This window comes from Megalopta genalis, chromosome 4 (genome assembly GCF_051020955.1).
Source record: "Megalopta genalis isolate 19385.01 chromosome 4, iyMegGena1_principal, whole genome shotgun sequence".
Classification (NCBI taxonomy): Eukaryota; Metazoa; Arthropoda; class Insecta; order Hymenoptera; family Halictidae; genus Megalopta; species Megalopta genalis.
This window is the reverse complement of record NC_135016.1, coordinates 14,394,156-14,409,799: the sequence shown is the minus strand read 5'-3', so window position 1 is coordinate 14,409,799 and position 15,644 is coordinate 14,394,156. Positions and strand designations below refer to the sequence as shown.

General features: G+C 30.3%; 3 protein-coding genes and 1 long non-coding RNA gene across 6 annotated transcripts in view; 3 read left to right on the top strand and 1 right to left on the bottom strand.

Annotated features, from left to right (window-relative positions):
• LOC117221424 (long-chain-fatty-acid--CoA ligase 1) overlaps positions 1–4,320 on the top strand; it is a 54,982-nt gene extending 50,662 nt beyond the window's left edge. For both annotated transcript variants that reach the window (XM_033472390.2, XM_033472408.2), the window contains 3 exons: positions 2,059–2,280; positions 2,453–2,770; positions 3,233–4,320. In XM_033472390.2, the coding sequence (XP_033328281.1) occupies positions 2,059–2,280; positions 2,453–2,770; positions 3,233–3,370 (678 nt within the window). In that variant the 3' untranslated portion in view covers positions 3,371–4,320. The remainder of the gene's footprint in view (positions 1–2,058; positions 2,281–2,452; positions 2,771–3,232) is intronic.
• Positions 813–5,989, bottom strand: Vti1a (Vesicle transport through interaction with t-SNAREs 1a). Of its 2 annotated transcripts, XR_004490509.2 has the most exons (5): positions 5,808–5,974; positions 5,621–5,679; positions 4,498–4,845; positions 4,168–4,385; positions 813–2,278 (listed from the first exon to the last, which is right to left on the bottom strand). XR_004490509.2 is itself a non-coding variant. In XM_033472460.2 (4 exons), exons 1-4 carry the CDS (start codon positions 5,899–5,901, stop codon positions 4,227–4,229), a joined length of 660 nt encoding a protein of 219 aa, XP_033328351.1. In that variant the 5' UTR covers positions 5,902–5,989; the 3' UTR covers positions 2,520–4,226. The 2 variants fall into 2 exon arrangements, 1 of the variants encoding a protein (XP_033328351.1); XM_033472460.2 differs by lacking the exon at positions 813–2,278 and having other exon boundaries at positions 2,520–4,385; positions 5,808–5,989.
• An 814-nt stretch (positions 5,990–6,803) lies between these two features.
• On the top strand, positions 6,804–8,998 carry LOC117221539 (uncharacterized). Its single transcript, XR_004490526.2, has 5 exons — positions 6,804–7,508; positions 7,582–8,234; positions 8,309–8,530; positions 8,626–8,673; positions 8,764–8,998. It is a non-coding gene; the product is annotated as an uncharacterized LOC117221539 (long non-coding RNA).
• Positions 8,999–10,711: 1,713 nt separating this feature from the next.
• Positions 10,712–14,635, top strand: ergic53 (lectin, mannose binding protein ergic53). Its single transcript, XM_033472562.2, has 10 exons — positions 10,712–10,904; positions 11,344–11,400; positions 11,711–11,981; positions 12,069–12,168; positions 12,239–12,350; positions 12,420–12,591; positions 12,662–12,855; positions 12,955–13,151; positions 13,227–13,432; positions 13,513–14,635. The coding sequence occupies exons 1-10, from the start codon at positions 10,736–10,738 to the stop codon at positions 13,547–13,549; spliced, it is 1,515 nt and encodes a 504-aa protein (XP_033328453.1). The 5' UTR covers positions 10,712–10,735; the 3' UTR covers positions 13,550–14,635.
• The last annotated feature ends 1,009 nt before the right edge of the window (positions 14,636–15,644 follow it).

Genomic DNA, 15,644 nt, shown 5'->3' with positions numbered 1-15,644 from the left:
AATGCATTGAAAGTGCATAAGCAAAATAGGAAACTATGTAGATATTGTAAGAACTTAAGAACGTCGTTAACGACTTATTAATGTTATTTAAAAGAGCACTACGTTTTCATTTAACATCCGATTCACGCAATAAAATATGCTAATAAACAAGCGATATTTATCTTCTTAAAATTTGTTTTGTTTTTATAAAAGGTACGTTCTTAAGTCTTATTGAAAATTATAATGTCTGCTGACAAAGAATGAACAACAAAGAATGTCAACAATTTATACATACAGAATTTGATTTAGTTTCAATAAAATCTACAATTATGATAATTCGGGAGACCTTGAAAAAACACTTATTTCACACTGGTGCCATATTGAAATATTTTACCCATTGAAACTTGTTCATGACACCAAAAACAACGAAGATATTCTGTTACGATTCTAGGCGTCACACCCTGTATATTCTAGTCAGGCGATTCGTCTTGGAATAGTTGCCAAAAATCTTAAGTAACTCTGATAAATATTTTTAACATTTTCAGCAACAATAAATTAATATTTTAAATAATTCGTGTCTTAATCACAAACATTTTCGATCGTTCCTACACACAATTGTTTATAAAATATAGTCAATTACTCCAGAAACTAAATGCTCCTATGTAAAATTATAAATTTTTAAAAAATTCTTTAAAATTCTTTAAAAATAAATTTTAAAGAAACAAATTGCTATAACTGTATTAAGATAAAACGTCTCTTTCTAATGTTTCAATTAGTCGTGTACGTCTAGTATCAGTATTATGCACTAAATAATATTTATAGAACTTATTAAATTACTGTCTACTTTTTAATATTTTATTTAAAGATTACATTGCACAACAAATAACATAATAAAAATAAATTTATAAAAACTCATTCCAAAATGACTAGCGCTCAGGAACGAGTTAAACAAACATTTATTTAGTTTACGCTCTCATACATAAATATGTTATATCTTTGGATACAGTATTTTAACGCATATAATAATTACTATAATAATTTTTGATATTGTTCGAAATCGTACATGATATTTTTTTATAGAAGCAACTTTTAATTATAAATATATTTTTGTTATCAATACACCATTATTTACGTATATATAGATTTCTTAAAATTAATTTGTGGAATCCAAGAATAGCAAAATTATTTGCTTTAAGACTTTTATAAGGTGGCAAACGAAATAGAAACAGCTATTATTTAACTATTTTTTAACGTTTTTAACTATTCTGTATATTAAACAGTGGTATATTAATCGTGTATGCTATAAATGTATAAAATCTGCAGTTAGAATATAATTCTGCTACGAATTTTGCATGTTAAACCTCTTTGTTTGTTTATATGCTTGGCATTTTGCAACATTATTATACATTTGAGGGTCTTAAGCTAATAGCACAAAACTAATGTGTTTATTTAAAAAAAAAAATAGAACATATCAAAGTGTAAATTAATGTAGTCAGACTATAAAATAGTATAATTAAAAGAAATTGAAATAATTGGAATTTTAAGAGATCATAAGTACACATGACGAATATTAACAAAGAGGAATCTTTATATACTTCCATCAATCAATCACATAAAAGATGTTTGAGACTTCGATGGATGTATATAATTTAAATCTCCTCTTTTTTAAAGCTCCTCTCTTTTGAATTTACTTTTCCAACTAACGTGTCTTTATAATAAGCATCCTTAACATCACTAAAACGAACAGTTATATTTTTTACGTTCATTATTGTACGATAACTAGTGAACATGTTCCCAAAAGGAACATTCAATTTGCGTAACAATTGTTCTGTAACATTTTAATAGTGTGTGCAATAAATGTTCAACTTCTTATGCCCATAGTTGGTTCAAAAACAATTAGCCATTTAAAACTGCTACAGAACTATCATCAACCTAATGGCTCTGTGAACTTGCAAAGGCGTTTCTCGACTCTTAAACAACAAAATAAGCAGAACTGGCTTTAAATGGATAATTGAGTTCGATTCAACTTTACTAATTCCTATATTCAACATCTTATTCACGGTTTTGAAATTATCACAGGGTGATTATGTACCGGAGCACGTAGGTCCACCGGTTGCTTGCTGCTGCGTCAAATTAGTAGATGTCCCGGAAATGGAATACTATGCCAGAAAGAGCAAAGGCGAGGTGTGCGTGAAGGGCACTAACGTGTTCGTGGGATATTTCAAGGATCCTGAAAAAACTGCTCAAGTTATCGACGAATTCGGATGGCATCATACGGGAGACATCGGCATGTGGCTGCCTGTAAGACAATAATCATTCAATAACACTTTTCTTGCTTGATACAAATATTGAGGATGTAGTACCATTTCCTTTCCTTTCTACCTACATGCGTTCTGAACAGAAAACTATTTCGTTCTTTATACAGAGAACTACTTTTGCGTTAATTGTTAATCCTAATTTTCTTTTGGCACAGAACGGAACGCTTAAAATAATCGACAGGAAGAAACACATCTTTAAGCTGTCACAAGGAGAATACATAGTTCCGGAGAAGATTGAAAATATTTATTTGCGCAGTCAATATGTACATCAAGTATTCGTTCACGGGGAATCCCTGAAATCTTGCGTTGTAGGAATAGTAGTACCGGATGTGGATGTTGTAAAATGTTGGGCAGTGGAGAATGGTATTTCGGGTACGCTAAGCGTATTATGCAATAATCCACAAATCAAACAGTTAATCATAGACGACATGCTTGCGTGGGGAAAAGAAGCTGGCCTCAAATCCTTTGAGCAGGTAAGCAAAACTATGCTTGCACAATTTAATCCCGCAAATAAATTTGAAAAAGTTAGGGAATCAAGCATACGTGAATTACAGTAAGTTAGACAATCTTGTTATTCTCTTCAAAATAATTAGAAACATTTGAAAGTATACAGAATGGCAACTACGACTGGACATATTAAACATATTAATGCAACATTAAGTAAACTTTTAAATTGGGTATGTTATGAATAACTTTAATCTTTTCTACAGGAAACAAGATAAATTAATTAAATCGTTATTCGATTCCGCGAAAATAATATCATTGATCTTCAAATTTTTACGAAGCAAAGAAAGAACCATTTTACCATATTTGCTTTTTTAAAAGAAGTATCTTTTTCCTTAAGAATGTTGTGACCCGAATAGAAATAAAATTCCAGTCTAGTTGTGTACAGCTCTTTATAATTCACATTCTAATACTATTTCTTTTAATGTCAGGTCAAAGATATTTATTTACATCCGGACCCATTCTCTGTCCAAAACGGCCTCCTCACGCCGACATTGAAAACAAAACGACCTCAGCTGAAAGACTACTTCACACCACAGATAGAGGATCTCTACCGACATTTGGACTGACCAGACTGAACATTCATCTCGATTTGTTTTCATTAGCATTGGGAGCAGCGAAGACAGGAAGGATTGAAATGCCTTTATGTCGCACCCACAGAAGTCACTTCCGTCATCGAATACGTTCGTTATTCCGCGCAACTTTTATTATATCATTTTCACGATTGCATAAAAACGCAAGCGAAAAAATAAGCACCGTTTTAGGCTACTAAGGTAATTGACAATATTATAAGTAATAAAATGAGTTATTATTAGGCGCGTCTGATTTAATTTTAATTGTAATCAACCCTTGATACTTTTCACATCTAGCTACAATCTTCTCCAACTCTTATCCTTGTATTTTGATACATATTATTGCCTAACTATAGATGTATATTTTTATTGATAACAATAATTCGTCGAATTCTGGATTTAGTACAAAGTAGGATACTTGAACGTTAATTACAGTGGCGAACTCAATGTTTTTCAATCTACAGAATTCACGTAACAAATGGATAACTAGAAGATCGTGAATATGATTTGAAATTTTCGTAGACCTTCAAAAGATTTGCTTATAACATTGTAACTAGACAGGAGATGCTTTTCTTTTATTACTACTAATACATTACAATTGTTTCCTCCTGTTTGGCAACTGTATAATTATAAACCATATCAAGGATTTAAAGTGATTCTTAATAAAAAATGAATATAAAATACGGAACGAAAATGATGAAACAAGCAAAAATGGTACGACATCCCTCCAAACTATAAGTTACTAACGACCACAGCACACTACATTCAATGTAATAATAACATTTGAAACTCACTGATAATAAATATGGTTCAAAAACCTCATTGCGACCAAGATATCACTCTACTTGCAGCTTTAGCTTTTAGATTTAAAGCTATAATATACGACAACGCAACCAACAATTATTAGTGTCAACGCAACTGCCGCTAAAATAAATCTTTGCTGAAGAGTTCTGAATATCATTCCTGATAATAACCGAGAACCTCGTCCCAGCTCTGCATCTGTATCACGTAGCTAAAACAATAATTTATGTAATAACAATTAATTATAAGTCATGATAATTCTATCATCAGAAAAAAACATTTGATTTGAACAGTTAAGATGCAAATTGAAAATAATATCTTACTCTTCCTCTTCCTCTTTGAATCGTTTCCCTTTGACTGTGCAATTCCTTCAATACTTGAGAACCCATTTCTTCTGTTTCTAGTACCATTCGATAACCATTTTGTAATGTCCGTCCACTTCGTTCTATCCGCTCCGAAGCATCCAACAATCTTTCTTTCTGATCCTCTGTAATACCGTTATCCCAGGAATCATCTCTGGTTAATTCAATGCTGTCTTCTTTTGGCATTTTAGCCGATTGGAATTCTTGAGTCAATCGTTTTAGTTCTACTCTGTGACTTTCTACTCGACCACGTAAGCGGTCACGGGATGCACCAGTCACCCCACGAACCTCCAATTCCATTTGCTCGAGCTGAAGTTGAACAAACAAAAGTGACATAACAAATATATAATGTCAAACATTTGAACATTTTCACATTTGAACATTATTGAACATCTTCTACACAAAATTTGATGTCTTGCATACTAATTTAGTAAGACTCTTCTTAAAAGTTAAGACTTGTGGAATCTAACAAATTCAGAGAAACTTTAATATAAATTTCACACAATAACATGGTTAAATAAATTTGAAGAATCATTGAAATTACGAATGCTATATCCAAAGTCAAAAGAACAGCTGAAGTAATTATACTCTATTGATTCTATTTTATTATATCAATATAACTATTAACCCTCTTTTATAACTGATCACCACATGAAGATTAATTAATTACACACACACTCCACAAATTAAAAAATATATTAAGCATTGTACAAAGTATCCATAATCATATGAAACTTTTGTTTATTAAACTTCTATTCTCTGAAAACTCAATAAGACAAAGCTTTCACAACTTAAAAGGTTTAGTTTATCTTTGATTTTCTAAGGTATGACTGCTAAATTAAAAATCCTAATTGTTATATTTAAAGGATAATTTGAAATCAAGCACTATTATTTATATTACTGTTAAAATTTACAGAAATATTAACACGTAGATAATTAACTTTCCATAAACGAAAAATAAAACGACTCTTGTCTAACCCTAATATGTAACAAACTATGTACTTGTAATTTCTAATAAGCTCAAATATCTGTATGTTAAAATTTCTAAAAAAAACAGAAAAATACAATGTAGTTTTTCTTTTACCAGCTCCTGAGCATCCTTAATTTGCCTGTCCACATCTTGGACGAATGTTCTCCTCTCATCTGAAATTACGTCACGTGTATCGATTATTGTTGTTTAATATTGCTGAAAGACTGATATTCACATCGAAAATAAAAATCGAAGGTGTGAAACATAATCATTTCTACGATTCTACTTTGTCTGTACTTACTGCCGCTCTGTGTCCTTATTCTACCGATTTTCGCAGTTATGTCAGCTGTCAAAACGGCGTATTCTTGCTCATAGTTGTCAATGAGCGACGCCATCTTAAACGTATTTCCATTGAAGATGTGTAAATGGGAGTGTAAACTAAACCATCCATGTAACACTGGATTTGGAACAGCTGCGTTCTGAAATCAGCTGAGAACAATGGTAGCCAACATAGCCATAGAGTAATCTTATAGAAGGTGTCCCAGAAACTGTCGTAAGTCCTTAAAAGAAGGTGATTTTTGAGATGATTGAAAGTATGTGATTTCTTCGACAGTACAAATGCTGGTTGCGACTTTGTTAATGAATTATTAAAAAAAAAACATGGACCAATCAGAAGTGAGTACTGCTTGTGAATTCTGGCGCCATGGGGCGCAGTGCTCCGGGTCGAAAACTTCAGTGACATTTTGTCAAAAAATTAACTTTTGCTAATTGATATTTATTTAATATATATTGCAATTAAGATAGCATATTTTACCTGAATAACTGCTTGCCTTCTATTTAAGGCTATAGAGATTGATAATATCCATATACATAAAATAATAAGTATAATGAATTATTATATTTGATAAAATTGAAATTGATTATTAAAGTAATGCAATAAAATGAAATTTTGGTTCAAAGGATTTCCACATCTTTTTTATAAAGTATTTATTATACGACACGTACATATGTATGATACATATAATCATTAGTGTTTATGTTAAATTAATTTGTAAATTGTTATCTACATATATCATTATCATTTACTTTCGAATACATATAATGGAGTTTAATTTTTAAACATTATTTGATTATCGTTTTTATAAGATATGGAGTGTGTGGTTCATTATTATCAATATCGTAGCATATATATATACATTAGATATAGTTTATAAATAATAAATTTGAATATATTAAAATTCTTTTTATATGATAAAATATTATATAAGCATATATTTTCATAAAATGAAATGTTAGCATTATTAATCTTTTCACTCTTCATGCTTGCTATTTCTTCGTCACATTCATTCATAAAATCTATTATTTCAGCACTGCTACTTATTGATAGTAAATTTTGTTCACTTACAATAAATTTGCGTTATTGTCGTCGTACTAGGGCCACTTCCAGCTAGCAGCATAGCTTGGCTGTCCGGCCTGACGAGTCCCGCAGATACGAAACTACATATGTACATACAGGGTGTCCCAACAATTTCTCAGAGTGTCCCAAAAATGAAGGGACCCTAAGGTCATTTGAAGTAACCTTTTCCTTAGGGAAAATACAATCCGCAGTGACCAATGAGAGGCGAGATCAGCTGGCGTGAGACGGCCGAGCTAATGAGCGAAATTGTTGCATTTTCGCTAAGGAAAAAGTGACTTCATATGACCTGAGGAAATTCCCATTACCGGATTGCGAAACATTTTTGGAACACCCTGTATAGAACAACTGTCAAAAGTTTATTCTCAACTGGATACGCGCCTTTATTTTACACGCGCCATGTGAGATCTGAAGCACGTGTCCTGAAATTCTATTTGTAAAGAAGGTTCAAATATTGAAATTTGTTGCATCTTAGGCCCCTTGGTTAAGTTCAGTATACGTTAGTTCATACAGCTTTTTTTATATTAAATACTTAAATACCTATATATCATATTTCATTAACGTTAAATTGTATTCTATCTTTCTTTGGTAAGTATGAAAGAACTTAGTTTTATTCTACGAGCCGTTTCCTTTATGTAACATTTTCTTCTTTGCTATTCAGATTTCATAAAAAAAAATGGAAGGATTTCGAACAAATAAAGATTTATTCCTTATTTTACGAAATGCTAAGAGAGATATCGGTGACTATTTATATCTAAAAGAAAAGATAGAAGAAAGGATGAATATTTCTTCTAAGAAATCAGAAGAATTAAAAATTAAGTTAAGGAAGTTTGCTTCTAAACTCAAGGAGAAATGGATAAAGTGTAGTTACAGTAAAACCTACTTCTTCAAACATCACAACCAGTGGTTAGAAAGAGATTTCTTGTATCCAAATGAAATCTTAACAGATACTTTTTCGACAAGTGCTCAAGAACTAAGATCATCCATAGTGACCGTGTATAAAGTAAAAGGATCACTTTTGCAATACAGTGATAGAGAGTAAATAAGAAGAGCTCAGTATCTAATTAATCATTTTACTTCATCGGAATTACTGAACGCTGCAGGAATGAAGCTCAGGAAACGTGGGATGCATTCTAAAGCATCCTTGTTGAAATATTTAGCAAATGACAAATACAATAAAGGCATTGAAAATTTGAATAAAAGGATATACAGCTAAAGACAAAAGGTATTGCCCACAAAAGGCATGAAATATTTTCGTAATGGCAGAACTGTTCCAGTACATCACAATAAGGAATCAAGCAATAATACATAATAGTAACTCTTGGCTTTGTTATTAAAAATTATTAAAACTTAATATGCAAAACATATTAAATCGTATTGTTTCACAGATAATAGAAAGTTTGAACAAACCAGACAATCCAGATTAAAAAATTTGGAGATATAAGATGGATAAGATGTGTGGATTATACATGGATAAGATGTATGGAATGTTTACTGCACATCATACATCTGTAGTGGATGCAAATTTGAAGAAAGAAAAAGATGAAAACAAAACAATGTGTACAGAACGAATTTAAAGAAAAGATGAGGTTGGAATTTGTCAAACGATGGTAATACAACACGCCAATTTTATTATTTGAAAATTTTAGCAAAAATCACCCAAATTGACAAAGTAGTAATAAAAAAATTTCACTTTATATTACAGGTACTTTCGAATAAACACATTAACAATTTATAGCTGATTATATGACAAGTATATACCTACTTATTCATTGTATTAAATAAATTTGGAATAACCATAATAAGTCTATACTAATTATAAAAATTCTACTCTTTACTACAGATCATTGCCCTATACAAAATACATATCGAAGAATTTTAAAAATATATAAAAGATACAGCACAATATTATGGGTGGTATTATATGACAATTTCAGTCCATAATTTATTAATACATGAGGCAGAAATAATTCAAAAGGCATTATTGGGTAGTTTTGTGAGGAGGCTCAGAAAGCCCCATGCAGAGATACAATAATACACTTTATAGAACAATAATAAATTAAATATTTTTAAAATAATTTTTATGATTTTTTAAACCTATTTATTGCATAACATTAATACATTATTGATCTCATATCTTGTGTCAATATCTCTTATGGTTTATGGAAAAATATTTGTTGACACACATGCGATGTGTTTTTACTTTTCTGGTCATTATTGTATGTTGTGATTACAAATATTTCTTAAATGTATATCTTACTTATTCCATAAAACGTTATATATATAAAACATAAACATAATACATATATTTAGAAAGTAAAAAATAGTAAAATTATATTTAAATAATTTTTCTTAAATAAAAAATATCAATGTAAATGAATTAAAAAGTAGTGTTTAACAAATGCAAAAATATTTAATTATCTATAGTTGGAAATAACTATTTTTAAATATATTTAGTGAAAATTTCATTGCAATATCTCTAATGGTTCAAAAGTTACTCGAACTCGAGCCTTGAACATATTATAAGTATGTTATTCAGAAGTTTGTGGCCGATATCTCGAAGAGACGACACGAAAAATTGCAAACATTAAAAAACGTGGCGATATTTGATTGATAATATAAGGTAGAAAACAGTGTTTGAGAAGTATAAATATGCAATTTTGAAGCTATGTTCATTTAGTATAAACTTGTATGCGCTTGAACAATTGAGTTCAAAGTTTTGAGATTCGTTTCGTACGGAATTTACACATCTCTATAAGAATTTTCTGTGACTATACTAAAACTGCTCTGTGATAGAACGGAATTAGGAGAATTTAAAAGGCGGATTTTCAAATAATTATTATGATAGGGACGGTATGTTCATTAAATAAATTAATGTAAACGTGGAATGTATCTTGTCACAGGAAATTAATTTCTGATAAACATCGAATGCCATTAACTAGACATGATAAAAAATGATATATGTATACCGCACGTAGCTTATTTCAATGATTTTAACGATAAGTATATTCTATCTTTTGAATCTTCTTATTCTTACCGATAACAATTGATAATTTCTCATTCAATATGGTTTAAGTTCATACGAATTTTCAATAATCAAAGTAAAAATTAAGTAGATATCAATTTGTTGACTTTAATATCACATATTAGCTTAATCGGAATACTTATTATTATAGCCTGAGCTTCCTCAAATCTGTTTAATTTAATCATGATAAAATATTTGTTTAGTTGACACTCGTTTACATTGAACCTCCATCTCTTTAAACTTTCAAATCACATGGAGAAGTTTTATTATTTAAAACATCTGAAAATACATTGGTTAAATTAAATGCTGTGATAACATTAAAAAACACATTTAGTTTCCGCTTATCCTCGAAAGTATAAAGTGTTTGCATATCTGAGAAATACAATACAACTGATAAGTCGTAGATAGGTTATTAATCAGTCATAATATTTTCACTTGTTACATCTACACTGATACTTTATTCATGATAACGCCATATTCTCATATGACACGTCCACAAAAACTAACGAACGTTTACTCTGCAGAAGATGTTTATTCATATATAATTAATGAGATTCTCATTTTTTTAGTTGATTTCTCTCATGAATTAAATCTCGCACAATATAGTAGAATTAACAGAGAAGTATATAAACAAATTGCCGGTGAAAGACAGACCTTTGAAATGTGGCCACAAAATTGACACGTCATTGATAATACACCAATCAAAAGAGGAAATCAAATGGTTCCACCAATCACCTCTACCGGTTGCAGGGTTGAATGTGGTCAATTTACTTTCGACTCAACAGTCGAAATGAAGATGGCCGCCGAGGTGAGGTGGCTTTTAATTTTTCATGTATTTTTGGTAATTAATACGGTACTCGGCGACATACCTCATCGGAAATTTGAATACAAGTACTCGTTCAAACCACCGTATCTCGCACAAAAAGATGGCAGTGTGCCTTTCTGGGAATACGGAGGAAGTGAGTAATGTTGAAACCTAACCAAGTATACACATGCTGTAAAATACTTCCGTATGTTATTTTCTCCTAGTCGGCATTTCGATTATTTAAATAAAGTGTATTCGTATTTCATTCCTAAACACAAACACTAATTGACTCCTCTTCTTTTGACCACTTTGTTCATTAAAATGGACAATGTTTATTTGACAGAAGTCAGTAAAACTGTCACGACAGGTTTATATGTATTTATTTACATTGTAAACTGTTTTAATTACTTTGAGTAATGAAAACACAAGTGTATCTATTTCCATTTTTTGAGATAAATTGTTAAAAGTTTCTTTCCATTCAATGATTTTTTGATGGCAAATTAAAAACTATTATCGTTAATTTTATTTTTATCGTATATTGTGATTAATAAATTTATAACAAATATTTGATAGGACATCTATTTTTATTATAGATGCAATCGCGAGTGCAGAAAATGTGAGAGTAGCTCCATCATTGAGAAGTCAAAAAGGTAAGTGAAAATATGAAAATATTAAAGATAATTTCTTTAATGTCAAATAATTTGTGTAAATCTAAAATGTTGTGTGTAAAGGTGCTACTAGTTTTTTAATATATTAATAGCAAAAGATATTTTCTAATGTAAGTAAAATACTTTGAGACAAACATATGGTCTCTTGTATGGTAACATTTAATATTATTAAATTAGTTAAATTTATAATGTTATATGTTTTATTTTCTTCATTTATATATGGAAGAATAAATGTTTGTTATACTTTTTATTTCTTTTCTACAATACTATAAGAATTTGAAATGACATTTAGGTGCAATATGGATCAAACAGCCAGTTAACTTTGACTGGTGGGAAGTAGAGTTAATATTTAGAGTAACAGGAAGAGGAAGAATTGGAGCAGATGGTTTAGCATTTTGGTATACTAGTTCGAAGGGGGCTTACAATGGCACTGTCTTCGGCAGCGTTGATCAGTGGAATGGTCTTGGACTCTTCTTTGATTCATTCGATAATGACAATAAACATAATAACCCTTACATCATGGCTGTTCTCAACGATGGCACGAAGATTTTTGATCATTCTAAGTGAATTACATTTCTTACTGTTTTAATGTTTTAAACCTTACAATAAGAATTAAAAATTAACAGTTAATATCATTAATCTTGCTACAGTGATGCTGCAACACAATTGTCTGCTGGTTGTTTGCGAGACTTCCGTAACAAACCATTTGCAACAAGAGCAAAAATTGAATATTACCAGAACATTTTAACAGTAAGATCATTCATATATTGTCTTTTGTAAGTATCTATTTATCATAGCTATTTGTCATTGTTTATTGAAGGTACTATTCCACAATGGAATGACAAATGACGATCAAAGTTATGAAGTATGTTTCCGCGTTGAAAACGTAGTTTTACCGAAAGGTGGATACTTTGGAGTTTCTGCTGCTACAGGTATGTATTGCAGAAACTAAGAATTACTTTAATTTGGACACTTATTTATGATGTTATGATTCATTTAAGGTGGTTTGGCTGACGATCATGATGTATCTCATTTTTTGACGCATTCTTTGTATCCCCCTGGTCAAGTGCAATATGATGGGCAAAAAGTTTCTATGGAGGAGCAGCAAAAGCTTAGTCAAGAATATATGGATTACCAGAAAAAATTAGATCAACAGAAAGAGGATTATCGCAGGTAAGAGAATTACTTGTAATTTCATAATTGTACATAAAATAAAAATTTCTTGAATGCTATCATTTCATAGGGAACATCCTGAAGCACGCCGTGAAAAAGAATTTGAGGAATACTTTGAAACTGACAATCAAAGGGAACTGTTACAAATTTATTCTGGCTTGAGTCAAGTGTATGATTCTTTACGTGAACTCAATAAAAAATCAGATGAAATAATTGGAAGGCAGGAACGATCACTCAGTTTAATATCTCAGCTTCAAGTAGGAGGTAATTTTCAATTTAAGGATCGCGCGTAATTTAACATAAATCTTTTATTATAAACAGTGAAAAAAGTTTTCAAGTAACATATAAATAATTTATTTGTAGGTATACAAGCAACAGGTGGCCAACCAGGTCAACAAGTTCAATTAATTGACACAATACGGCGGCAAGAAGTTGACACTTTATTGGCAAATCAAAATGCTATACTGAATACAGTCAGAGAAACTAAATCTTTCGCGAATGATATATACACTAAGACTGATACCATTCTTAACAACCAAGCTCGTGCTCCGACTGCTCAAGTGTGTATTTATCATTTATTATCACGTTTTGTCAATGTCTTCTTCGACATATTCTATGAAAAAATGTAATTTTAGGTGCAACCGATGGGATACGAATACCATTCACTCATTTCTGAAATACAAGAGGGGCTCAAAACGTTAAAGAGAGAGGTTGGACAAGTAAACACTAAACTAAATAGTGGCGGTGGAGATTGTCCTACAACAAATTGTTTAACAACAACAATGTTCTTATTATTTGTGGCACTTCAAATGGTGATTTTGTTTGCATACAGTATGTACCGGTAAGTATGAACTTTTAGATATTTACGTGAAGAAACATATTAAGAAAACAGTGTCTCATTCTTTGTTTATCCTTCTATAGGGACAATAAGGAAGCACAGGCGAAAAAGTTATATTAATAATTGGTTTTTGAACGTACAGTAAAAGAAGCAAAAATACAGATAACAAGTTCTGTCCTTGCATACTGACTCAATGTTTATATCCATGAAATATGCATTTTGTTGAACATTTGTATAATAAATGCATTCTTCATCCGAGTTAGACCTAACGAAATAGCAGAGAGCGATAAATACTCTCTAGGCGCGATGAAAAATCACTTCACTCAGCTTGGTATAATTCAGTCGAGTCAATAAATTTTTTCAGCGTATGATTTTTTTATAAGTGCGAATCATAGACATATAGAGACAAAGATGACAAAATGTGAACGTTATATTAAAAATAAAAGAAAATATTGGAGATACAATTATGAAAATTGGAATAAGACATGCTTTGTCGTGTAGTTGTTTAGGGGATTGTTGTGTATAATATATATTTTTTTATTGTCTTTCATCAAGAATATCTCGCGTAATGCGCACATGCATTTTTTGCGCATTTCGTTTATTAACATCTATCACTACTTTCTTTTTCTGACATAAAGATTTTTTTTGTAGCGTCACATGGGATATATTGTATAAATGTTATGTGATTTTCTCTGTCTCTCTCTCTTTTTAATTGGGAATCGGCATACCGAGAATTGAAATCTACGATTTTCGATTGGAGGAATTTGATAATCCTCACCAGTTATACATTCTTGTATAAGATATTTATTGATCTGGTATTACATTCCCTTAGATGAGTGATGGTATAGGTAAGGTTTGCATTTTGAATGTGACAAATACTTCGGAATAAAGAACATAAGAGATGAACGTGGCTCTATCGAATTCAAAAGACGAGTGACTTTATACTTCGCATATTATCCGTGATGTCGAACAATCATAACGTTCTCAAACCTGTAATAAAAATGAAAGATCGAAATGATTTTGTTAAGGTAACATGTACTTTGTAAGTGTATACGGTATATCGAGTAGCAAGCATAGGAAGAACTAAAATTATTCGCAAACTCGGTATTCCTATCAATCTTATTGCATTTGTAAAAGTTTATGAAAGATTGTAAATGTATAATGAAATATATCTGATAATAAAAACATTAATGGAAAAAACAGAAACTGGAATTCAGTAAATGGAAAATTATACACAGTGTGTCACCAATTTGTATTGTTCAAGTATGAAAACAGATACAAATGCAGAAATCAGTGAAGTTGTATGTATTCATACTGAAACAGTTAAATATTTTCTATAATATTATTTAATTTGTTAATCAAATGTGAAACAATAATATTCTTTATGTAGAAGTTGAAATAGGAATATTTTATGACGTAAGTGTTTAAATTACAATGTTTTACTAGTCTTAATCCAAACATCTATTTCTGTTTAATTTTGATTAAATTATAGCAATATAATAATATCGTTTTTGGACACATACATATAGCTCATATAATATCGTGTAATCTCGTTTATTTAAATGATTCCTTGATTTTATACAGGTAAATAGTTGTAATTGATTTTGTTTTACTAATCTAACATTTGTTGAATCTTTAACAAATTTGTGGACCATGCAAATTTATGATAGTTTGAATACTGCTAACATTCGCGTGCAGTGAATTATATAGTTTAATCTACTATTTGTAACAAACTTATACAATTTCAACATTTGCAAATGAAAATTTTATTTTAAGGTTCCATATTTTCAATTTATTAAATATGAAATTTTATGAGAATAACAATGAAAGAACAAACAATAATACTACTACGATTTGTGTATTAGAAACAAAAGCTTTGTGCAACTGACATTCATAATTCATTTTAACTAGCTAACAAGAGTGATATACTGACGTATATATGTATACATAATTAAGTCTTATATCTTCCCCACACTTAGAGTATCAAACAGCGAGGCACTATGTCTATAAATAAAAGTGATGACTAATTAGAAACTGCATACGTAGATCAAGTTACGTTTATCGGCAAGAAATATTTAACGTTTCCTCAATGGAGCAACAGCTCTATTTGTATCACAATTCATATCATTTATTTAGTAAATATTACAGTAATAAATGTATTTTTATTATAGCATTGTTCATTGTAAGTTATAAAATAAATTGTCCAATGTTCATC